Genomic DNA, 26,669 nt, shown 5'->3' with positions numbered 1-26,669 from the left:
GTCAGTGTAGAGAGGAGTCCATTCAGAACAATAGGAACAGCCCCCCACTGTTTACATTAGGAGTCTGGTTCATTACCCCAGACATTACCCCAGAGAAGTCAACACTCACCTCGTCAATTATTTACTGACAGGTGCGACCGTTGTTCTGGGGTCCGACTGATATGGTCGGCCGGACTTTTGACCAGCTGCGCATTTAAATAAATTGAAAACAAACACAGCGGCGCTTCCTTTAGCTGTAACAGCACTAATGTGTTCAGGATCTGGATCGAGAGGCACATGCCGTTTTCTTTTAAGCGACTACTGCACAGTTAGATAATTGCATTGGTTTTAGAGAGGTGTGTCCGCTATCTGACCAGACTGAATCCATCTGGGTAATTAAAGTACTTTTGCTTCCACTTTCCTCCAGCAAAGCATGGCAGGTCAAGGCATGATCCTAATAAAGGGTGGAAGAGTTGTGAATGAGGACTGCTCCGTAATCAGTGACGTCTACATTGAAGATGGGAAAATTCTTGAAGTTGGATTAAATCTTCAAATCCCGCCGGGAGCCCGAGTTATCGATGCTACTGATAAGCTGGTGATCCCTGGCGGCATTGATACCCATACCCACATGGAGCTGGCCTTCATGGGAACTAAAGCGGTGGATGACTTCCATATCGGTACCAAGGTAACAACATGAAGGAGTCCAGAGGTTTCAATAGGAAGTAATCAGTCCATGGTAGCCTTTTTTTTTTTTTAAATACTGTTTTTATTAGGCATTTTGTATTATGACATAACTTCAAAATATCTTTGACAGATAATGAGTAATTAAGTGACATACAATACATAATAAAAAAGGTACATAAATGTGATAAACAAGAAAAAACTAAAAACAGTTAAACAGTGACACTTTTTTTCCCAACACCGACATTTTTCTTTTTAAATGAGAAAATAAAATAAGAAAAAACACTTTTTTTTTTTTCCCTTTCCAATTTTTGATTTTGTTAGTCCATGGTAGCCTTTTGATGGAATTGTAGGCACCAGTCAATTTTATTTATGGATTAAAACCCAAACCACACCAGTTGCAACTCCTTGCAACTAATCGCAACAACTTGCAACAAAACAAGATCAACCACACCAATGCAACTCCTTGCAACTGCCATTGGGGATAATGGTTGCAAGGAGTTGCGTGGCGAATCATTGGTATTCAATTTTCTAACCTCGTCATTGCAAATCACGCATTCCCTGCTCTGCCCCTCATTCATAATCAATACCTCTTGCTATCTTGTACATTTTGACATACTGTAACTGTACTGTACTCTGTACTGTACTCGTGTGTGTGTGTGTGTGTGTGTGTGTGTGTGTGTGTGTGTGTGTGTGTGTGTGTGTGTGTGTGTGTGTGTGTGTGTGTGTGTGTGTGTGTGTGTGTGTGTGTGTGTATAGGCTGCCCTGGCAGGGGGCACTACTATGATTATGGACTTTGTCATCCCCCAAAGGGGCACTTCTCTCCTGGAGGCCTACGACCGCTGGCGGAGCACAGCTGACTCCAAAGTGTGCTGTGACTATAGCCTCCATGTGGCTGTCACCTGGTGGAGTGATGAGGTACAGGGGGGTGTGCTGTGACTATAGCCTCCATGAGGTACAGGGGGGTGTGCTGTGACTATAGCCTCCATGTGGCTGTCACCTGGTGGAGTGATGAGGTACAGGGGGGTGTGCTGTGACTATAGCCTCCATGAGGTACAGGGGTGTGTGCTGTGACTATAGCCTCCATGTGGCTGTCACCTGGTGGAGTGATGAGGTACAGGGGGGTGTGCTGTGACTATAGCCTCCATGAGGTACAGGGGGGTGTGCTGTGACTATAGCCTCCATGTGGCTGTCACCTGGTGGAGTGATGAGGTACAGGGGGGTGTGCTGTGACTATAGCCTCCATGAGGTACAGGGGGGTGTGCTGTGACTATAGCCTCCATGTGGCTGTCACCTACTGGTGGAGTGATGAGGTACAGGGGGGTGTGCTGTGACTATAGCCTCCATGTGGCTGTCACCTGGTGGAGTGATGAGGTACAGGGGGTGTGCTGTGACTATAGCCTCCACGTGGCTGTCACCTGGTGGAGTGATGAGGTACAGGGGGGTGTGCTGTGACTATAGCCTCCATGTGGCTGTCACCTGGTGGAGTGATGAGGTACAGGGGGTGTGCTGTGACTATAGCCTCCATGTGGCTGTCACCTGGTGGAGTGATGAGGTACAGGGGGGTGTGCTGTGACTATAGCCTCCATGTGGCTGTCACCTGGTGGAGTGATGAGGTACAGGGGGGTGTGCTGTGACTATAGCCTCCATGTGGCTGTCACCTACTGGTGGAGTGATGAGGTACAGGGGGGTGTGCTGTGACTATAGCCTCCATGTGGCTGTCACCTACTGGTGGAGTGATGAGGTACAGGGGGGTGTGCTGTGACTATTCACCTTTTTCCTAGGCTGTGTCTAGGACAAATAAAGAGGGAGGTTTGCACATGCTCAGTGTAAACAGGAACTGCGATGATGGAGTGTTCCAGCAGAGGTGCTAGAGGTGCATGAGAGTTGCTGACCCTGAACTGAAATAATAAAAAGGATATCACAAAAAGAGAATAGTACAAAGTTGATTTTGTTTTTATTTCAAAAAGTATATAAATTTCATAACTGTGGAAAAAATGTTGTGTATAACAGACTGAAAGATAAAGGACAAGTACATTTACTAAATGTTAATGTTTTTGTATATTTTCTTTTGTGGATTTTCCATGTTCTTTAATTAGTTGTGTCAAACTTTTATTTCTGTGAAATGACAAAGAAACATGGATACTGTTCATTCAAGTGCTGTGGATGATATAAAACATTTGAAAAGGGAAGGGTGACTGCTGTTTAATTCTAAACTGTTCTGGATCTCATTATTTACATGAAAGTTATGAGCTTTCTATCTAGCACCTCTGCTGGAACACCGTGCACTATCCTCTTTATTTGTCCCTAGATTTGTCCTAGGTCTGTGTGTGCTCCACTTCCTGTCGATTTGATCCAATGAAATCCAATGAAACTGGTCAGATGACCAATGATGTCCAATGAAATCGACAGGAAGTGGAGCGCACACAGCCTAGGAAAAAGGTGAATAGCCTCCATGTGGCTGTCACCTGGTGGAGTGATGAGGTACAGGGGGTGGAGCATTCAATGGACAACCACAAGTTCTGTTATGTGTGGTCAGGAAGCTTGAGCTTCAGAGGCTTTGCTTTGTTACTGTACCAACCAACCAACCAACCAACCATGTTTTTACATCTCATATAAAACATGCTATACATACATAAATATTGAAGCTCTACATGTATGTTCTGTAGGTCAGGGGATGTTCAACAGGACTCGTCCTCAGAGCTACTATAGGGATGTCCTCCAAATCTTTGCGTGATGTTATTCTTTTTATATTAACCAACTTAAACCCTAGCATCCCTATTCCCTATTCTGAGGAGCATTAGCCAAAAATAGCAGATCTACAAGCTCACAACTTGTAGAGATTGAGGTTTCGTGTGACGTGTAGAGGGGGGAAGAGTACAAAGTATTGAAGGTTTAATCTGCAACACAATTGTAAACAATGTAGTGAGAGAGATGTAATCTCTCTCAGTTAAGGGGTCCTGGGCCCCTGCTGTAGTACTGTTATTTTTCAACAACAAAAAAGTTCCATTAGGACCAATGTAATTATTATTTAGTCACAAGCTTTTGTTAATCATTTTCATTGGTTAAGTATCATAAAACCCACAGACAGAATGAACCACATTCACTTTCAACACAAACAAATGGCTAAAATAGCAGTTCAGTCAGATAACTCACAAATTGATTGAAACGAATATTTGTCTTGACACACATGCAAGACAAAGTAGGTTGTTCATTTAGGGGAAAACATTTACATAATAACTTAAGTTGAAATATGGAGAACGATTTCACCCCGACAGCAACGATAAACAAAATGTTCTCTTTCTCTCTGTGTCACTACAAAATTAGGCATGTATCAAAGACCTTTCCCCCATGATGCAACACTCCATCTCAAAGACCTTTCCCCCATGATGCAACACTCCATCTCAAAGACCTTTCCCCCATGCAACACTCCATATCAAAGACCTTTCCCCCATGCAACACTCCATCTCACACTGACCTTCCCTCCTTTTTATAGTGTATTCTGCTCCCTCTTCTTCCTATAGGTTATGGGGGAGATGGAGACATTGGCCAGAGAGAAAGGTGTCAACTCCTTCAAGATGTTTATGGCCTATAAGGGAGTGTTTATGCTACAGGACCATGAGCTGTATGCTGCGTTCTCCCAGTGTCAGCGTATTGGAGCCATAGCTCAGGTGCATGCTGAGAACGGAGACCTTATTGCAGAGGTTTGTATGGAGCAATAATTACTGAGGATCAACATTTTGGTTACCTACATTGAACACTATAGCATCCAGATTCTGGTTATGGCATTATAGGTGGACATTTGGCCAAAATAGAAGATTTATAAGGTCGAGCTAGCTAGATTTGGTGATGAGAGAAATAGGAGGGTACCAAATATAGTCCCCTGGTCTATTCATAAATGAATGGTACCAGGGTGTTGTGTCTCTGTCGGGTGGAAACCTCATGTCCAAAACTGTTACTTTTCAGGATTATAAATTCAATATAGCAAAAGTAGCAGATCGACAAGCTCAAAGCGTGTCGCTCCGCACCACACTTCGAGCTTCCGGATCTGCTACTTTTGATACTCTTGTGTGATGCTGTAGTATGGTCAAGTAAGGGATTAATTTACCAAAAAACTCAAAATGTTAAAATATGGAGATAAGAGGTTTCTGCCCGACAACAACGAAATCATAGAACTATTGGTATCCATTAATTCCCAATATTATTTGGAATTTGTTATCAGAATTCGCTGGGTGAACTTGATGTTTTTCCATCATTTGTAGTTTTCTTTTTAAAGGGAAGAGGAATGGAGATATGACATGCAGTCACATATCCCTCTCAGATATGTCTGACAATGATAATGGTATGAGGCTACAGTACCGGCAGCATGCATGGTAATAGGTATTTATGATAATATGTTGAAATGAAGAAAATGCCAGCACTCATTGTATGTCCTTTTGATATGAATTTATTTACCTCTGATGTTGATAACGAACGCGCTTCGGCCTGTGTGGCCTTCGTCAGCGCTAACGTCAGTTTTGATAACGCTGACGAAGGCCACACAGGCCGAAACGCGTTCGTTATCAACATCAGAGGTAAATAAATTCATATCAAAAGGACATACAATGAGTGCTGGCATTTTCTTCATTTCAACTTGTATATTCGAGCCTTGCACCGTAAGAACTTTATTCTAACCTGGAGTGTTGCGGGTTGTCTGCTTCGGCAGTACTTTCTTGCTCAGATTTATGATAATATACATACATTATATCGTCACTGTCAGGTATCAGAAACCATTCCTTTTTCATTATTATTATTTTTAAACATTATTATTATTGTTATGATATTAGCCGATCTGCTATCTTCACAACCTTTGTGTGAAACCCTTGCATGAGGGTATGAATTTACAAAAAACGCGAAATTTTGAAATATGGAGATACAAGGTTTCTGCCCGACAGCAAGGATATGTACATTATATTATACAAAAGCAGCATATCAGTAACAGGTATGTACACTGGGTTACAAAGTAGCAGTACTGTAATTACCGTACCATGTAGCAGTAATAGGCCTAGTACTATTATTGCAACCGCAGGTCGCATTTACTATGAAAACGTGCATTTCCTGTCAGTTGGTTGGTCGATTGGGGGTGTTGGCCCGTCACCCCAGGCATGATCATATATGGTCATGCCTTGTGACATCACGTGATTAAGCCCATATATGGTAATGCCCATATATGGAGATCCCGGATGTCATCCCCCAGGAGGAAGTCACTAATGTTTCTCTGGAGAGGGAAGTCTGGAACACTCTGGTGTTCCCCGACTACGGTTGAAGTGTGCTCTCGTGTAAACATACCAGTGGTGGACCTGGTGAATGTTTAAACCTGATTTTAGGCACTGCTCAATCTGTGTACATGTCCCAAAAAAGTGTGTAGGTTTCATGATCACGCACACACGCCTGATGCTACATTAACTAATTTTGCTGGGGACCCCTCTGCAACCCACTGAAGGACCCTTTGGGCCCCAGGACCCTACTTTGAGAAGCACTGCCTCACAGAGGTCAGAATGCAGAGAATCCTCCTTTGTTAACATTTATAGAGACAGTATGACAAAGCTATTGAATTACACATTCAGGAATGTGCAGTTATCAGATAACTGAACTGAGGATAACTGTTATCCTCGGTTCACCTCAGCATTTCCTTATCATGTCTTCTTAGCCAGGCAGAACAAAGGCAAAAACAAACCTCTTCTGTTGGTTCACTGGGTTGTCTTGTTATTAATATAATACTAGCTTGCCACCTATACAGTACGTGTGTTTATTAGCTACTATGTTTGATATCCTGAAAAGTATTCTTGTAAAGGATATTTGAGAATAACCCATGATAGACTAGGTCCTTATCTGTTCATCAACATTAACATACTGTACCTGAAATATTAGTGTCAGTCCCATTTACATTATTATATCAGCATAAGTAATCAAAAAACAATATTAAAGCCAGAACTGGCTTTTTGTTTTTGCTTATTTCTTTTTTCCCCAGTGTATCTTAATGTTCAAGGCAGAAAATCACCACTAGAGGGTGGTAAATGCAAGATAAGCAAAATTCAAATGGTGGCAGGCAGTGCAATTTGTGAACTCCAAGGACATTACTGGTTAACTAGCCTGGTGGAACCTGGACAACATTTGCATTCTGCCAGAAGGGTGAGTCTGGTATCTCTCGGGCAGAGACGATGTACTCCGGACCAAATCAGACCGGAGCGATATGCAGCCGTATGCGGCCGCTAGAGGCGGGATCAACGCGTGTGCCACAGCGCAAATGTAAACACAACCTAACAAGACTACAACACGAAATTATTATGGAGATATCAAAGCACTGTTCTTTTGGCAAATCTAGTGAGCAAATATAAGACTTCCGGTGGACGATCTCTTCAAAATAAGAGTACCCTCTAGAGTATTGAAAAAAAGTTTAATTTGCACATTAAAACTATAAATTAAGCATTTAAACGATGCTATAGGACACACATTATGTTTCTGTGTAAAAAATAAGTAATAAGTAATGTTTCTGTGTAAAGATAAGTAATTAAAAAGTTATCTAAATGGATAAATGCTATTCACTGGAGAGCATGGACTTTATAAAGTGGACGCTGGACAGAAATCCCTGCTATGTTTCGACTAGTGTGACATACGCACGCGTCCGGGGAGACCTCCTCTACAACACCACACTGTCCGCTAAGCAGCAGAGGTGTAAAACAAAAATTGGCACCAGGTCACAGGTCAAAAAACATAAAAAAACTTCCCATTTCCAGACTACAGTGGACTAAAGTGGACGCTGGACAGAAATCCCTGCTATGTTTCGACTAGTGTGACATACGCACGCGTCCGGGGAGACCTCCTCTACAACACCACACTGTCCGCTAAGCAGCAGAGGTGTAAAACAAAAATTGGCACCAGGTCACAGGTCAAAAAACATAAAAAAACTTCCCATTTCCAGACTACAGTGGACTAAAGTGGACGCTGGACAGAAATCCCTGCTATGTTTCGACTAGTGTGACATACGCACGCGTCCGGGGAGACCTCCTCTACAACACCACACTGTCCGCTAAGCAGCAGAGGTGTAAAACAAAAATTGGCACCAGGTCACAGGTCAAAAAACATAAAAAAACTTCCCATTTCCAGACTACAGTGGACTAAAGTGGACGCTGGACAGAAATCCCTGCTATGTTTCGACTAGTGTGACATACGCACGCGTCCGGGGAGACCTCCTCTACAACACCACACTGTCCGCTAAGCAGCAGAGGTGTAAAACAAAAATTGGCACCAGGTCACAGGTCAAAAAACATAAAAAAACTTCCCATTTCCAGACTACAGTGGACTAAAGTGGACGCTGGACAGAAATCCCTGCTATGTTTCGACTAGTGTGACATACGCACGCGTCCGGGGAGACCTCCTCTACAACACCACACTGTCCGCTAAGCAGCAGAGGTGTAAAACAAAAATTGGCACCAGGTCACAGGTCAAAAAACATAAAAAAACTTCCCATTTCCAGACTACAGTGGACTAAAGTGGACGCTGGACAGAAATCCCTGCTATGTTTCGACTAGTGTGACATACGCACGCGTCCGGGGAGACCTCCTCTACAACACCACACTGTCCGCTAAGCAGCAGAGGTGTAAAACAAAAATTGGCACCAGGTCACAGGTCAAAAAACATAAAAAAACTTCCCATTTCCAGACTACAGTGGACTAAAGTGGACGCTGGACAGAAATCCCTGCTATGTTTCGACTAGTGTGACATACGCACGCGTCCGGGGAGACCTCCTCTACAACACCACACTGTCCGCTAAGCAGCAGAGGTGTAAAACAAAAATTGGCACCAGGTCACAGGTCAAAAAATATAAAAAAACTTCCCATTTCCAGACTACAGTGGACTAAAGTGGACGCTGGACAGAAATCCCTGCTATGTTTCGACTAGTGTGACATACGCACGCGTCTGGGGAGACCTCCTCTACAACACCACACTGTCCGCTAAGCAGCAGAGGTGTAAAACAAAAATTGGCACCAGGTCACAGGTCAAAAAACATAAAAAAACTTCCCATTTCCAGACTACAGTGGACTAAAGTGGACGCTGGACAGAAATCCCTGCTATGTTTCGACTAGTGTTGTAGAGGAGGTCTCCCCGGACGCGTGCGTATGTCACACTAGTCGAAACATAGCAGGGATTTCTGTCCAGCGTCCACTTTAGTCCACTGTAGTCTGGAAATGGGAAGTTTTTTTATATTTTTTGACCTGTGACCTGGTGCCAATTTTTGTTTTACACCTCTGCTGCTTAGCGGACAGTGTGGTGTTGTAGAGGAGGTCTCCCCGGACGCGTGCGTATGTCACACTAGTCGAAACATAGCAGGGGTTTCTGTCCAGCGTCCACTTTAGTCCACTGTAGTCTGGAAATGGGAAGTTTTTTTATGTTTTTTGACCTGTGACCTGGTGCCAATTTTTGTTTTACACCTCTGCTGCTTAGCGGACAGTGTGGTGTTGTAGAGGAGGTCTCCCCGGACGCGTGCGTATGTCACACTAGTCGAAACATAGCAGGGATTTCTGTCCAGCGTCCACTTTAGTCCACTGTAGTCCACTGTAGTCTGGAAATGGGAAGTTTTTTTATGTTTTTTGACCTGTGACCTGGTGCCAATTTTTGTTTTACACCTCTGCTGCTTAGCGGACAGTGTGGTGTTGTAGAGGAGGTCTCCCCGGACGCGTGCGTATGTCACACTAGTCGAAACATAGCAGGGATTTCTGTCCAGCGTCCACTTTAGTCCACTGTAGTCTGGAAATGGGAAGTTCTTTTATGTTTTTTGACCTGTGACCTGGTGCCAATTTTTGTTTTACACCTCTGCTGCTTAGCGGACAGTGTGGTGTTGTAGAGGAGGTCTCCCCGGACGCGTGCGTATGTCACACTAGTCGAAACATAGCAGGGATTTCTGTCCAGCGTCCACTTTAGTCCACTGTAGTCTGGAAATGGGAAGTTTTTTTATGTTTTTTGACCTGTGACCTGGTGCCAATTTTTGTTTTACACCTCTGCTGCTTAGCGGACAGTGTGGTGTTGTAGAGGAGGTCTCCCCGGACGCGTGCGTATGTCACACTAGTCGAAACATAGCAGGGATTTCTGTCCAGCGTCCACTTTAGTCCACTGTAGTCTGGAAATGGGAAGTTTTTTTATGTTTTTTGACCTGTGACCTGGTGCCAATTTTTGTTTTACACCTCTGCTGCTTAGCGGACAGTGTGGTGTTGTAGAGGAGGTCTCCCCGGACGCGTGCGTATGTCACACTAGTCGAAACATAGCAGGGATTTCTGTCCAGCGTCCACTTTAGTCCACTGTAGTCTGGAAATGGGAAGTTCTTTTATGTTTTTTGACCTGTGACCTGGTGCCAATTTTTGTTTTACACCTCTGCTGCTTAGCGGACAGTGTGGTGTTGTAGAGGAGGTCTCCCCGGACGCGTGCGTATGTCACACTAGTCGAAACATAGCAGGGATTTCTGTCCAGCGTCCACTTTAGTCCACTGTAGTCTGGAAATGGGAAGTTTTTTTATGTTTTTTGACCTGTGACCTGGTGCCAATTTTTGTTTTACACCTCTGCTGCTTAGCGGACAGTGTGGTGTTGTAGAGGAGGTCTCCCCGGACGCGTGCGTATGTCACACTAGTCGAAACATAGCAGGGATTTCTGTCCAGCGTCCACTTTAGTCCACTGTAGTCTGGAAATGGGAAGTTTTTTTATGTTTTTTGACCTGTGACCTGGTGCCAATTTTTGTTTTACACCTCTGCTGCTTAGCGGACAGTGTGGTGTTGTAGAGGAGGTCTCCCCGGACGCGTGCGTATGTCACACTAGTCGAAACATAGCAGGGATTTCTGTCCAGCGTCCACTTTAGTCCACTGTAGTCTGGAAATGGGAAGTTCTTTTATGTTTTTTGACCTGTGACCTGGTGCCAATTTTTGTTTTACACCTCTGCTGCTTAGCGGACAGTGTGGTGTTGTAGAGGAGGTCTCCCCGGACGCGTGCGTATGTCACACTAGTCGAAACATAGCAGGGATTTCTGTCCAGCGTCCACTTTAGTCCACTGTAGTCTGGAAATGGGAAGTTTTTTTATGTTTTTTGACCTGTGACCTGGTGCCAATTTTTGTTTTACACCTCTGCTGCTTAGCGGACAGTGTGGTGTTGTAGAGGAGGTCTCCCCGGACGCGTGCGTATGTCACACTAGTCGAAACATAGCAGGGATTTCTGTCCAGCGTCCACTTTAGTCCACTGTAGTCTGGAAATGGGAAGTTTTTTTATGTTTTTTGACCTGTGACCTGGTGCCAATTTTTGTTTTACACCTCTGCTGCTTAGCGGACAGTGTGGTGTTGTAGAGGAGGTCTCCCCGGACGCGTGCGTATGTCACACTAGTCGAAACATAGCAGGGATTTCTGTCCAGCGTCCACTTTAGTCCACTGTAGTCTGGAAATGGGAAGTTCTTTTATGTTTTTTGACCTGTGACCTGGTGCCAATTTTTGTTTTACACCTCTGCTGCTTAGCGGACAGTGTGGTGTTGTAGAGGAGGTCTCCCCGGACGCGTGCGTATGTCACACTAGTCGAAACATAGCAGGGATTTCTGTCCAGCGTCCACTTTAGTCCACTGTAGTCTGGAAATGGGAAGTTTTTTTATGTTTTTTGACCTGTGACCTGGTGCCAATTTTTGTTTTACACCTCTGCTGCTTAGCGGACAGTGTGGTGTTGTAGAGGAGGTCTCCCCGGACGCGTGCGTATGTCACACTAGTCGAAACATAGCAGGGATTTCTGTCCAGCGTCCACTTTAGTCCACTGTAGTCTGGAAATGGGAAGTTTTTTTATGTTTTTTGACCTGTGACCTGGTGCCAATTTTTGTTTTACACCTCTGCTGCTTAGCGGACAGTGTGGTGTTGTAGAGGAGGTCTCCCCGGACGCGTGCGTATGTCACACTAGTCGAAACATAGCAGGGATTTTGTCCAGCATCCACTTTATTAAGTCCATGCACTCCAGTGAATGGACTTGGGCACTCCAGTGCATGGACTTGGGCATTTATCCATTTAGATAACTTTTTTACGTTTTTTAATTACTTATTTTTACACAGAAACATAATGTGTGTCTTCACAATAACTGTAATGTAATAACAATACTAATAATGTAATGTAATAATTATTTAATTAACCACGCTTTTATTCTGAAAGCAACCGGATGTCTTAAATTTGCTAGCTCTCTGGCAGGAAGTTCTAGATTTGCCAAAAGAACGGAGCCAGATATCAAATGTTTGTCCCGCTGCTTCCGGTTCATCGTTTCTGCTTGAGAGAGCCCAGATGCAGGCAGAGTCAGGTTACTGGTTAACCACTCCGCCTTTCAAGGAGGAGTGATTATAGTCCGGCAGCCGACAGGCTTCTTTTGTTTAAAGTGGGAAATTTGGTATATAGTCTTTTTTTATTGCCCTAAAATATTGTCTAGAATCTAGATATACATACATTCATATGCTGACCGGCTGTCGGCGTATTTGGGTTTATAATATGTGACTATACCATTGACATCCTATATAAGGCAAGATTTTCACATTTTCATTATGCTTTATGTAGCATGTGACATCTCAGTCTAGGGGTTTTTCATGATTCTGAATCCAATTCAAGCATTAGTATTGCACAAAAAAACACTCCTTGGGCTAAAAACGGCCATAGCCACTTTTCCAAAATTCCCCAAAATGTGCTGACCTCATCACATTTGTGATGATTGCAATGTCCGTTTTTAGCCCAAGGAGTGTTTCTTGTGCAAAACTAATGCTTGGAATGGATTCAGAATCATGAAAACCCCCTAGTTTGACATGTCATAAGGTATTTAAAGCATAATTAAATGTTGACATTTTTGACAACACAAATAAACCCCTCACATATAAACCCCTATAAAAAAATCACACCCGTGTTAAGTGAGGGGCACTTATATCTCATGTTGATTACAGTAGGTGATGTAATACTAATAGTGATGTAAAACAAACGGTGCCAACACAAACATTAAACGCCATTAACAATAAAGAGATAATATGACGTAAACAACACATTATGACGTAAATTTTCCCTTCATTGTCAATGCGTTTACAAACAAGACAAACATTAAACCTGTGTATAGGAGGGGCTAGCGCCCCTCAAAAATTACTCCATACCGACAGCTGGTCAGCAAGTCAATAGCAGGCCAATAAAAAAAACTATATACCAAATTTCCCACCCCACAACCCCGGCTGCCGGACTATTAAATTGGCTACAGTAGGTCCTTGGCACAAACACCTTTCAAATGGGGGTCCTTGGCCAAATATACATCAATTTGGCTGTCCTGATATGAACAGGTTTGAGAACCACTGCACTAAGCACTGGTAGCTTTATTTATTTATTTTTTCATTTAGGTACAAATAACATGTTTTTATCTGTCCTGCTTCTTTATTCCCGACCCCCCCCCCCCCACCACCACAGGGGGCCAAGAAGATGCTGTCCCTGGGCATCACGGGGCCCGAGGGCCACGAACTGTGTCGCCCTGAGGAGGTGGAGGCCGAGGCCACCCAGAGAGCCATCACCATCGCCCACACTGTCAACTGTCCCCTGTATGTGGTCCACGTCATGAGCAAGTCTGCTGCCAAGGTGGTGGCCAACGCACGCAGGGAGGGTGAGCTGGCACGCACGCACGCACGCACGCACGCACACACACACACACACACACACTGCCACATGCTGGGAGGAAGAGGAAAGGATGATCTTGTGTGTGCTGTACTGACTGTACTGTCGTCTCTGTCGGGTGGAAACCTCACATGTCCAAAACTGTTACTTTTCAGGATTCTAATTCAAAAACAGCAAAAGTAGCAGATCTACAAGCTCGAAATGTGCAGATTCACACTACGTTTCGTGCTTGTGGATCTGCTACTTTTGATCTAGTGTGATCAAATAGGGCATTCAATTACAAAAAGAAAAAATAATTATGGAGATGCGTGCGTGTGTTTCTCCGAGTACTGGGACTGGTAGGTTTTGTGACTTTATTTCAAGTATGGATGTGGGTTGTCTCTCTCCAGGACGTGTGGTGTTTGGGGAGCCCATTGCAGCAGGTCTGGGTACAGATGGATGCCACTACTGGAATAAGGACTGGGCCCACGCTGCCAGCTTTGTCATGGGCCCTCCACTGAGACCGGACCCCAGCACCCCTGGGTACCTCATGGACCTTCTGGCCAAGTATGTGCAGCTAAAAGTACACTAAGTCAGTTTTATCAAACGTTTTCATGTCAAGGATCCCCAAATGGATATGTATTTGGCCGCAGACCACATGTGAAAGGGGTTTGTTTGTGCCAGGCACCACTCAGGATTATCCAAAATGTTCCAAAACATCTTTGATATTGTTCAAAAATAGTAGATGTACAAGCTTGTAGAGCTGCTATTTTTGAATACCCAACATATAAATGGATAAAAATACTAGATACAGTACTACTGTACAGATAGACAGTCAGGGGGAAACACACAATTTAATTCTTTCATTTCTCCTTTCATCTCTTTGCCAGTGATGATCTCAGTGTAACGGGCACAGACAACTGCACCTTCTCCATGTGCCAGAAGGCCCTGGGCAAGGACGACTTCACCAAGATCCCTAATGGAGTGAATGGAGTGGAGGACAGGATGTCCGTCATCTGGGAGAAGGGAGTGGTATGTCCAGTTACTGTGCTCCTATAGCTTAACTCTTACTGTACATGTTTTATGTTACTCTGGGGGTTATTAACTGTTACTGTACAGATTTATTTTGCTCTGGTTTATTTCATGTTTTTAGTACACCTTTATTTTACACTGGGGGTCATCAATACAGTGACAAAACTTACATTTACAAATTTACACCTTTAAAGGCCTCTGGGAAGTGACTGACACGCCATGGTATTTCATTTTCAGTGAGAGGCGGGTGATTATTTTGGACGCACAGAGAAGTTGATGGGCGTTGAAGTAAACGTGCGCGGTCCCGTGAAAGTGTTTGTGCGTGCTGGTTTCGTGCACACACCCGCGGGTGGCTAGAGCTGGATTGTGGTCAGCTTTTTTCAACACGGCTACGCGCCAATCATGTGCAGACGCGTTGCTGATCCAGGCGAGAACGCCTGCGTCACTCGCTCCCCATTTGAAACGGCTTTTACTTGTACAACAAAATACATCACGATAATGTAAGACTTAAAGATTCCTTTAAGACGGGATAAAAGCTACAATATTGTTTATGACTAATGTCTTAAGACAACTTTGAGAAGAGGCTGAATGTGTGGAATGATGATGGATGATGGATGATGGAAAGACAAAATAATCTAGTATAGTATAATAATAATAAGTATAATAATAATAGTTTTCTTTGACAAGATTACAAGATTACATAAGCATGCTAAGAACCTAATTTATGTCTAACAGTAGATTATCTGTACAGGGAAGCAGTAGATTATCTGTACAGGGAAGCTATAGGTATACATAGAGTGCTAATATGTGCTACGTCTACATAAAATGCAAAATTGTAAATCTAATAAAATCCTAAATTATAAATCTAAATTAAATAAGTTTAGCCTTTGCATACACCTGTAAGTTTGTTGAGGCTATTGCAACTGCTATGGCAAGTGTTACGGGCCCAGATGGAGTCTGAACAGGTGAGTTTTCAGACTACGGCGGAAGATTGAGAGTGAGTCTGCAGTTCTGATTGCAATGGGAAGTTCATTCCATCGTTTTGGAGCCAGAAGGGAGAAGAGTGGGATGTGTGGAGCGTTGGATGATCTGAGCTCACGAGGCGGGTTGTAGGGTCCGATCAGACTTTGAAGATATGGGGGTGCCATACCTTTGGTTGCTTTGAAGGCCAGCATCAGAGTTTTGTACTCTTTGCGGGCAGCAACCGGGAGCCAATGGAGGGAGTGGAGAAGGGGGGAGACAATTTTGGCTGGTTGAAGACCAAGCGAGCTGCGGCATTCTGGATCAATTGGAGAGGCTTAAGTGTGCATGCTGGTAGGCCAGTAAGGAGGGAGTTACAGTGTTTCCACACCTAAGCGCAAACCGTCCGACAGCCGCGGACAAAAGAAGCTGTCCGCAGCTTCTTTTCCGAGTTTTTAGACAGCTGGTGGATGGAAAAGAAGCTCCACCTCCGCGGACGACTGCCGCGGAGGAGAGCGTTTCCGGGAATCTGGCCGTCGCGCAGATTCAGACCAGCTGTCTAAAAACCCGGAAAAAGAAGCTGCGGACAGCCGAGAACGTCCGCGGCTCTTTAGTAAGTCTGGCAGCACCTTCTCAATAGTCAAGTTTTGATATGACTGATAGTCATAGCCTAGTATCCCCCCAAGAAAGCAGCAAATGGAAAAATAAATGAATAAATAACACACTTTTTTTTTACCTTCTCTAATAACAACCTAAAACATGAACCTTGATTGAAGTTGTCCTTTAATGGGACATTTCACCACTGGAAGAAACTCCAGTCACTCAATGTTAATAGTATTTGTAGTAGATAGATAACAGTAGCACAATTAGAAATTTGCACCCTATGGCCAGAAAAATAATGAAGTCTGTGTGTTTGACTAGGGTTTGACTGGATTGCTGAATAGGCCTATCTCACAGCCCGCTTTCCACGCCCACTTCCGGTAAATAGTGGTGTCTTTAACATTAGCATTTACACGTTTTTTTCTCTGGAGAATCTAAGTACATTTTCTAATGTAAAGATGTGACAGACCAATATTATTATGAAGCAAACAAGCTGGTAAATCAGCTCGAACAGATAGAACAAACCTTACCTTGAGAAAACAAAAGTTGTAGACTTCTTAAATTACCTCTGTTAACATGTAGCGTCTATGGAGTGACGTCACGCTATCACCACTAACCCCGAAAGGGGGCGTATTAAGGGGGGCAGGGAAATTCTGTGAGATAGGCTTATTCCTACAATGCCCATACTGCTTTAGTGCACTTCCCCTCCTTGTGGAGAGGGGGGAGGCTGCATGGAGGTGTGACTTTGTAGTCCAGGAAGGAAGTGAGACCACATTTTCATGACAGGTTTTTGGTCATGAATATGGGGTCATGACTAAAATATATATATATAAAAACAATAATCATATTACACACATAAAGTGGAAAGTGTTTATTGTGTCCTAAACATCATTAAAATAAGCTTTGGTTGCAAAAGGGGTGAAGTGGCCCTTTAAGTAAATGTATCAGATTCTTTCCACCACTGTGCACCAGTGCTTAGAAATAACATGTCATTGTTGTCGGGCAGAAACCATTTATCTCCACATTTTACAACGTCACAACAAAGCATCAAAAGTAGCAAATCCACAAGCTCAAAGTAGGCCAGTCAATCTAAGCTAAAAAGGGGCGTGACCCAAAATAAATTGCAAGAGCAATGTTCAAGGTTTTGTATGATCCAAATAACAAAATAGAGTATTATATAAATTGTGGATCATGGTAAATTCAGGGGTTGAAGTTGGAGTACCATTAAAAACCTATAGGCCCCTAAGGCAAAAAAAAACAATCTTAGGCCATAGCCACTTGCCCAAATGTGCTGACCTCATCACATTTGGGCGCATTTTGGTAAGAGGCTATGGCCGCTTTTAGCCCAAGGAGCGTTTTTCGTGCAAAACTAATGCTTGGAATGGATTCAGAATCATGAAAATCCCCTAGTTTGACACATTACAATGATTACATGCTTCTTAAAGCATAATCAAAATTTAATTTGTTTTGCCTTATATCCAACTTTCAACCCCTGAATTTACCATGATCCACAATTTATATAATACTCTATTTTTAATATGTTATTTGGATGAACCATAAAAAACCTTGAACGATTACTTTTGCAATTTCTTTTGGGTCAAATCTTAGATTGACTGGCCTAAAGCGTGTCGCAAAGTGACACGTTTCGAGCTTGTAGTATGGATAGTATGGATTGTCATTCACCGTGGCACCACATTGAAAGTTTGATGTTTTGTGAACGTTTCTCTCTCCTCAGCACAGTGGCAAAATGGATGAGAATCGATTCGTGGCCGTAACCAGCAGCAACGCGGCGAAGATCTTCAACTTTTACCCCCAGAAAGGCCGCATCGCCAAGGGATCCGATGCTGATGTGGTTATATGGGACCCCAAATCGACAAGGTCAGCACAGAACTCACAGATACCCATTTGAATTATAGAGTTTTATAGTTATGTACTGTACTGTATAGCACTGTCTTTCAACGTTCGGTACGGGCTGACCGGGGGTCCAAAGGGACCCTTTTGGGTCTGTAACTCTGAGAGAGTATGGAGTCAGTAGAGTATTCCATTCGTACACTTTCAAAGTTACAATAACACTGACTGCTATATCTTGCGCCACCCCTTACCCCTTATCCCTAAACTTATTTGCAATTTTAAAATAGTTCAAATAGCAGATCTACAAGCTCACAACGTGTTTATGTAAATCGGCTAGTTGAACTATTTTAAAATGTTTTTCAAGATAGTAAAATATGGCAAAGAAGTTTAGGGATAAAGGGTAAGGTGCCCCCAAGATAGGGCCATGAGAATGTAGATTTGGGTTCCAGTGCTGTAGTTTTCAACCCTTTTAATTTCAAGGATCCCCATTGCCCATTTTGAAAAATCTTGCATACTCACCAGCAGATGGTGCTGTTGACACACTGATCAACCATGAAAGACTGTCTTCAAGGAAGAAAATTTGGATAGAATAGAATAGAATTGCTAAAAGGATTAAACCCAAGAAAGCACTAGGCCTATGGCTTGTTTCCACTGGGGTCCTATGTATTCAATTCATTGAAACATTTAATGACAGACAAATATACAATACTATGCAAAAACATCATATACACACACAATATTCAAAAAGAAAAATATGTTTATGCTCATGGCCATAATACGTTCATATCGGACGGATCAGCGGTGCTGGACAAAGTATGAAGTATGACGTTTGTGAGTGAGAGTCCGTATCAAGTCAATAAAAGTCAGTATCTTGGCATCTGCCCCCTGCCTCCCTGTGTGCCCTTCCCATGTCATTTAGTCCCTTTCCTGTCCAGTGTGGTGACGTTGACAGTGTGTTTTCCCCATTGAGCCTGTCGTGTTGCTTGCCTGTGTTGTGTATTATTATCTATTGTCCTCTTTGGTTTCCTGCGTTTGTCTAAGTCCTGCTTTTGTCTTGAGCCCTGCGTTTCTGCATTTGGGTCCAAAAACGGCACCTATTATTGACAACCCAATAAATTATTATTTTGAAGTATTTGTTAATTAATATAACAAATTAGGCTAATAATCTCTAAATCGAATCATGCAAAATAATAATAATAATAATAATAATAATAATAATAATAATCAACTAATCGACTGATTGGTAGCCGACTAAGACTCCCTCGATCTATTAGTCGATTAATCGAGGTCGGCCTACACCTATTATAGACATACACACAATTGTTGTATTTATGTGCCTGTGTGTGTCTGCCTGTGCATGTGTGTGTGCACAGAACGATCTCAGCCCAAACCCACCACCAGGCTGTGGACTACAACATCTTTGAGGGCATGGAGTGTCATGGTGTCACTGTGGTCACCATCTCCAGGGGGAGCGTGGTGTATGAGAATGGTCAGCTAAAGACAACACCAGGCCACGGCAGGTTCATTCACCGGCAGCCCTACTCCCAGTTTGTGTATAAAAGAATCAAGCAGCGAGATCAGGTCAGTCTTCCTAATTAATGTATCAGTTTAATATATTGCTTATAATCTACATTTTAGTCATAGTCATACCAACCCTCTAATGCAGTGGATCCCAAACAATCAGTCAGGACCCATTTTGGGGTTTCAGACCAATTCTAATCGGGTCCCAAAAGATTTTCAAAAATGTAAATGATAAAAGAATTTGTGTTGTAGTCGAGTCCACCTAAAGCAAGTCCGAGGGGGGCGAGTCCTAGTCAAGACCGAGTGTGGGAGGGGGTCGAGTCCGAGTCGAGACCCTGACCGACTAGAGAGACCAGATTTTTTTTTCTTTTTTCTCATTTCATAGGTACGGAAAACACTGCGAGAGCAGGCAGGCGCGTCAGCTACACTCTGTTACTTAACAAGATAGCTGTCAAGCGCCAGACAGCTCTCTTATAATGTTAATGTGAATATGGTTCAATATGGTTATAATACATTTATTTCATTGCATTGTCGACTCATGACTCGAGTGGACTCGTGGGGGAGGAGTCCTGAGTCCCTCTGTCCGAGACCTAGTCAAGTCCAAGTCAAATTAAGGACGAGACCGAGTAAATTAAATTGTTGTAATGCCAATATGTTTTTTTTAGCAGGAAATGCACCAGTATAATATCGTTGCTGTTGGGCAGAAACCTCTTATCTCCGTATTCTAACTCGTGTTTCTTCATATTCTAACTTTCGAACTTTGGACATAATGAGGTTTCCACCTGACAGAGGCTATAATATAAAGAGTAGGACAAGAACAACATTACCTTGTATTGTTATTCAGTGTGTATAGTAGACGTTAGATTCTTTCAGGTGAATATTACTCGAGAGGAGTCAAAATGTAATTCTTTGTGCTTGGTTTACAGGTGGGGAAACCTACAGCTGTGGACAGGAAGCCCTATGAAGGGCATGTCATATCTTTATGAATGAACGCTACTGGACTAACGCTATTACATCCCAGCTGCAGTGTGTCCTATATGCAATGTACATCTGTACTGTATTTCATTCAAGCCTTGAGTATTATTCATTCTGGAAATTTAATTATATTTTCGCTTTTGATGTTTTCATTCCTAAAAAAGCCCATTACTCTTACTATCAGTATTTGCCAAACAATGGGTCAGCACTCATTTGTGGGATGCTTTGTTTAATGCATTGCAATGCGGTGTGACGTGCTGTCAGCTTGTAAATCAGCAATTTTCACTATTATTGAAATAGTGATTCATTTTTCATGTCTCCCGTAGAGACACCAAAATGTCTATTTTGAGTCTTGAGCTGAAAACATTTGGGAACCAATACTAAAGGTACTGTAAAGGTAAACTATAGCCTGGTTTCCAGCCCATAGACCCCGCCCACTCCACTGAGTGAACTGTAGAATCTGATAATCAGGCTAGGTAAACTATGCTCTTTTTCAAAATAATACATTTACCCTTTACTCCATTTGCTCAGTTGTTGAGTTTTATGCCTGACCTTTAGTATAATACCCTGCCATAGAACACATATTATGGTATTAAGCAATTTAATTCAATGTGACTCATAAAGGTGTGCTTTTTTGCCACAATAAATAGTTATGAAGGATGATAAGGCGATGAACAAGTGTGATGTCATTTTAGTCTATTCTTTTGTGTTAACTGATTTGTAAAATAAATTAAATAATACATACAACTAATACAAATTACTTCTACACTACAATGAATATAACAGGTTTCTTTTTATTTTCTTTTTTCCATAAAACATTGTTTAAAAGTCCTTGAACAGTTGGTATGCCAGCAATATTTATTCAGATGACCTAAGCTGACTCTATTTGCATATTGAGTACTACTAACATGCATAACGAAACTGTGTCTTTGCCCATATAAGGTCATCTTCCTTGCTGTGGTTAAAGGGGGGCCAGCAGTGCTGTCACCCAGCGTCATGTGGCATGTTGCGTCCTGTTGCGTCCTGTTGCGGTGGCATGCTGGCGTGTAGTGTGACATAATGTGACTGAGTTTATCTGCACCACGGGTCAGTGGCGCTCCGCTGTGTGACTCATCCCCAGTGCTGCCAGAGATTTTCTTTACTCAAGTAAAAGTAGCAATTCAATATGAAAGTACTCTTACAAGTAAATGGCCCCTATTCATCTCACTATTTCAACTGTTTAATTTGGCTTTGGAAAGTTGAGCCAGTTTATTGCCAGTTTATTGTGGTTTTATCTATTGTAGAGTTACACAGAAGCTACACAGTTACCATTTAGGATTGACTATATCCTCAATAATACTGTTCCAGGACTCATCCAGGCGAGACATGAATCCATACATCGAGTGCCTCATGAGAGCCTCACATGTATGGATTCTATGTTACAAACATAAAGTCTGCGCCACTGTCTAGACTTGAAGATAGCCTATCTCTCTAGACAAATTTGTTCTCTGATATTAACCTGTTACATAATGAGCATGATGATGTAAGATGTTTTTTGCCTTTGAAAATGAAGATTTATTTTCAAATTGGCAGTGGTGCAAGAAGTAAGAGGTTTTTACTTGAGTAAAAGTAGCAATACCACAGAGTAGAAATACAGCTGTTTAAATAAAAGTATTGGCATCGAAAGGTAGTTTTAAGTAGGCCTACCAAAGTAAAAGTGTTCAAATATTTCAATATTTATAAAATAGAGCTTATAATAGAAGATAAAAGTATGTTTTGTAATAAGGGATCTATTTTGTCCATGCTAAACCAACCCCTTTATCCCTAAACTACTTTTCCTTTTTTTTGTTACTATTTTGAAAAACATTTTTGAATAGTTAAAATAGCCAATCTACAAGCTCACAACGTGTTGATGTAGATTGGCTATTTTAACTATTCAAAAATGTTTTTAGGCAGTAGTTTAGGGATATGGGGTTTAGCATGGACGAAAATAGAGCCCATAATCTTCAAAGTAGATTCTGCGAAAATAGCCAGCAAGCAATAGCTTGTAGGTTGTGAATTGGCTATTTTCAGTGAATAGATTTGGTGTAGAGGGGGAAAAACTGAGGGGGCAAAGAGCAACACACACACACACACACACACACACACACACACACACACACACACACACACACACACACACACACACACACACACACTTTATGCCCGAGTGAGGAACGTTTGGGATGAGCTGGAGCCTTTCTACAGATTTCTTGGGAAGTATAAAACGCAATCACCTAAAATGTGTTATTATTATTTTGGTTTTACTTCTGCTTCGTTGTAAATGTTCAAGTGCCGCCTCCAAGAAGATGACTGGGAAATGAGTAATACCCAAGGTTTGAGTATAAATTAATACACGCTTGTTTTAACACTGTTTATGGAGAGGCAGCGCACAACGCAGCCCAGCTGAACTCTACAGATAGATTTAGGGTTTATACTTTTACTTCACTTTTTTTCTTGCTACGAATACAAACAGTAGCCTACTTTATGTTCTCATTTCTTTCTGCTGTCACTGTGCTTGTGTTCTACAAAGATTTGGAGTGTTCTTTCAGAGGCCATTTGTACACGTGCTGCCATTCTTTCACATGTACATTCCGGCAGCAATACAGTGCTTTAGGGATCTCGGATCTCTGGCCTTGGAGGTTTACATAACTGGCACCAGCAGGGACAGCTGGAGGTCGACAATGCTGCTCCTCGTCACCTGCCTCCTATTCGGTCTCCTGCTCGGCTCCCTGCTCCTCTTGTACCTCCTCTACACTCTGAACTACGCGGCAGAGGTGGCCGGGGGCACCGCAGTCTCTGTGGGAGCACTACTGGCGCTCACTCTCTTCCTCTCAAAGAAGGTACGCTGTGCTGCCATTCTGTTTCTGGTCTCCTGCTTTATGAAGCAGAGTCGCATGCTGCTCCTGACCGCTTGGATCAGCTTTGTGGTGCTGAGGAACGTCCAGAACACATTAGACAACCTCACAGGCCTCATCAGGAGTATGTTATGCAACTTGCAAGCAAAGAAGGAATATATTGCCACACCACTGGAAAAATACATCAAGATGCTGAACTGGGTCGGTGACATGCTCAGGCCAGAATTTCCAGATATTAGTGTGGTACATTTTGACTCCAAACTTAATATTTCACTCAAGATATACGATGGCAAATTCGAGGAGAAACTTGCGGATGCAAGACAGAATCTGAACAAAACAGCCATATATGTCCAGTCTGTTTTGACCACAGTGTCCTCTGTGAGTCACAGAATGTTCCCCGCACTCAGCTTCCTCCTGCTCATGACTTTTATTGTGCTGCATGTGAAGAAGTATTGCAACAACTTGAAATATCAAAACAAGTTCATAAGCAGCAGATTCATCTCCTTTGATGAGAAGCAGAGGGCGGAAGGGAGGCCTCACGTCCTGCCCCTCACACCTGACGAGGCAAAACATTACGTCTCCATCCTGTCCACTCGGCCCACCTCCAAAGAATCGAAAGCTATGCTGAAATTTGGAATCCCAATTTTCACCCATTCTGTAGCCTGGGTGGTGTTTGTTTGTGTGGATGGATTAACATACTGGTTTGTTAATATTGTAACTGTGCAGCTAGCACAGCTGAAACCATTCCATGTCCCCTTAACAATGAACATCCAGGTATGTATATGTTTGTAAAACTATAACGAGACCTATAATTAGAGCAAGGCAATATCTTGATATTGTGATGATAATATATTTGTTACAAAAATAATCTGAAATAGTGACATGCGTTGTGCGTTGTGAGTTTTTAGACCTGCTTTTTTGGAACATTTTTGGTTACATTTTTTTAAATGATATGTAAATGACTAAAAGACCACACTTAAACTCACATTATGATATAATAATGCCAAAATCCCAGATAGTATATCTTCCAGACCCATAGAGAGAGAGAGTTACGTCACTAGCATAGACTCCCATTGTAAGAATGGAATGCGGAAGTTCTCATTCTATTTCAATAGGGAAATTCCAATGCACCCAGCTTTGCAGCGAGATCAAAGCGTGTCGCAACTCTCTCTCGGGTGTGGTACAGTATCTACTATCTAGTCTCATAATATTACAGTTTGTGATATGAGATACCAATCTTAATGAGGTGTGTGAGATATTGCCATGCCCTCCCCATAATCAATGATAAATAATCACATTTCGTAGCTGACAGTTGAATCATAACTCCATCTTTCCAGGCCATTACGTCTATCCTAGGCGTGAACACAGGGCTGGAGCAGCAGCAAAGACTTCTCCTACTCTGTGAGCCTGTTTGAGGAGAGATGCCTTTATAAACCAAAGCTGCCGCTCTACAACTCAGTGTTCCCCATGGCTGTCATCCTCACTGCACTGCTGACCATGGCTTTGATGGGTGCCAAGCTCAAACAACTGAGGCTGATCCTGTGTGAGCGCTTCTTCTCCGCCCCTGCAGAGCAGAGGGCGAAGTACCTCCACGCAAAAATCCTGCGGAAAAGATCAGAAGGGTTATTGGGGCCGGATTCAGACGAGAGTAGTTTGAGGGCTCTTGTTTTCAAGGTTTGAAAAAAACAAACAAATTGAGTTTGTTCCATGCCCCCAATTAGGTGTTTAAACTGATCTATTGTTTTGTTTTTGTTTGTTTTCTCTCATCAGGCATATTTCTGGTTTCCATTGCTCTTCAGACCGAAGGAGGACGACAGTTCTATTGTGTGAATGAAATGCCTGTTACAGTTGAACAAAGTCCCCCACCCATTGTACAGAAAATAGTTTTTATGCTGAGTTTATGTTTTACATTTTTTGTTAAATAAAAGTCCAGAATCCATCTCTGACCTGTTCACTGCCTTATAAACAGACTGCTAATAAATCAATCACACCTCTCAGATCATAAGACACTGCATTAATGTAACTAGAATAACATCTGAATCTGGTGTATCTATACACTTCTCACTCATAGGGTTGATGGACTGAATACTTTAACAAGTACTGTTAACAAGTTTAACAGTACAGGTAGTATAAGTCAAAGGTTATGCTAAAAGGATAACACAAAAAAGCCTCAGGGGGGTTGTTTCCATTGGGGTCCATTGTTGATAGAGACTGTGCACCGAAGTGCAGAAGTTGTGCTCACAGCAATTGGTCCAACACACACACACACAGAGCATGCCAAAGTTTGTGCTAAGCCTATTGCCATTGGCTTTTAAGCTAAATAACTCAGAAACTACAAAACATTTCAAAGTAAAAAGTTCCAGCATGTGTCTTCACCGTAAGCTGATTTATAGGGAGTTTCTAGGTGAAAGTGATTTTTTTGACGTGCCAAAATCTGCCATTGACCCCATTATACATTTCTCAAATTTGAAAGCACTATATTTCTAAAACAATGAAACATTTCAAAGATTCATTTTCAGGGAAACATGTCCACCGTAAGATGAACCTCAATAGGTTTGAATGGGGTCTCTAGGTGTAAGTATGTAGGACTAGTAGCATGCCAAATGTTGTGCTATTGCCATTGAGAATGCATTGGGCGTTTAAGTTAAATAACTCAAAAACAATACACATACAATGATGGAGAACAATGCTCATACCTAAATGACAAAGTTGCATCCCTAACTTTGCCGGCCGGTGTGGAAGACTGTGTTAATGGACATGAGTGCATATTTTTATTATTGTAGCTCACAGTGAATTGTAAAAGAGAACAAGTACTTTGCAAATATTGTCACAGCATATATGTTTGGTGTCATTTGGGTTTAATTATGATTGTTTGGCACCTGGCTTTCCTGCAGTACTGGTGATCCTCTTGACTGAGTGGAGGAAGGTACCAAGTGCTATAGATCAGGAGGGGTGTTTGTCTGGGTTACAAGAGCTCTTGTGTTATGTTTTCTATTTATCTTGATGTTGTGTAATGTATCTGAAATGTATTCAAATTGGTTTAGTTAAAGTAGGTAATTGTGTAAGTTAACTCATGGGCCATGGTTAGCCAGATGTTGAGTTAAGTGGGTTACCAATTACAGAACTGTTCCTTGGTATAGTCTTGCCTAGTATAAGAGGGAGGCTGCAGGGGCAGTGAGTTAGTTCAGTTGGGCTTGGAGCAACCAGAAGGTAACACCCAGGGAGAGCTGCTAGGGGGCCCTTGATGGAAGGGTTTAAGCCTGATAGAGTTTCTCAAGTTCTGGGTTTGGTTTCCTAATTTTCTTTCAAGTAGTTTTCTGTCTTTTTTTAAGTTTAGTCTTCAGTGTTTCTTTTGTTTGTTAGACTGGTGTTTCTACTGTAAATACACTGCAACTGGAGAAAATAAAACGCCCTAAGTATTCTCTAATCATGTAGATAACCAAGAATTCTAACCATGTTCTTGTTTTTTTTGTTTTGTTCTTGTTTTATATATATACTGCAATCACATTTTCTGGATATTCTATATCTCTTGTACAAT

General features: G+C 42.4%; 2 protein-coding genes across 2 annotated transcripts; both read left to right on the top strand.

The window, feature by feature from the left end:
* Window positions 1-412: 412 nt before the first annotated feature.
* dpys (dihydropyrimidinase) lies at window positions 413-20,943 on the top strand (the record flags this gene model as incomplete). The annotated part of the gene is made up of 9 exons (XM_079503678.1): window positions 413-664; window positions 1,420-1,578; window positions 4,185-4,364; window positions 13,137-13,326; window positions 13,727-13,883; window positions 14,207-14,348; window positions 17,644-17,786; window positions 19,133-19,340; window positions 20,207-20,943. The coding sequence occupies 9 exons, from the start codon at window positions 413-415 to the stop codon at window positions 20,264-20,266; spliced, it is 1,491 nt and encodes a 496-aa protein (XP_079359804.1). The 3' UTR covers window positions 20,267-20,943.
* A 2,014-nt stretch (window positions 20,944-22,957) lies between these two features.
* On the top strand, window positions 22,958-24,961 carry LOC306924997 (dendritic cell-specific transmembrane protein-like; the record flags this gene model as incomplete). Its single annotated transcript, XM_079503677.1, has 3 exons — window positions 22,958-23,905; window positions 24,500-24,805; window positions 24,902-24,961. The coding sequence occupies 3 exons, from the start codon at window positions 22,958-22,960 to the stop codon at window positions 24,959-24,961; spliced, it is 1,314 nt and encodes a 437-aa protein (XP_079359803.1).
* Between the last annotated feature and the right edge of the window lie 1,708 nt (window positions 24,962-26,669).

The sequence above is a fragment of the Electrona antarctica genome, assembly GCF_951216825.1.
Source record: "Electrona antarctica genome assembly, chromosome: 6".
NCBI classification, from domain to species: domain Eukaryota; kingdom Metazoa; phylum Chordata; class Actinopteri; order Myctophiformes; family Myctophidae; genus Electrona; species Electrona antarctica.
The sequence above is the reverse complement of the archived record's forward strand: the minus strand, read 5'-3'. Positions and strand labels throughout refer to the sequence as shown.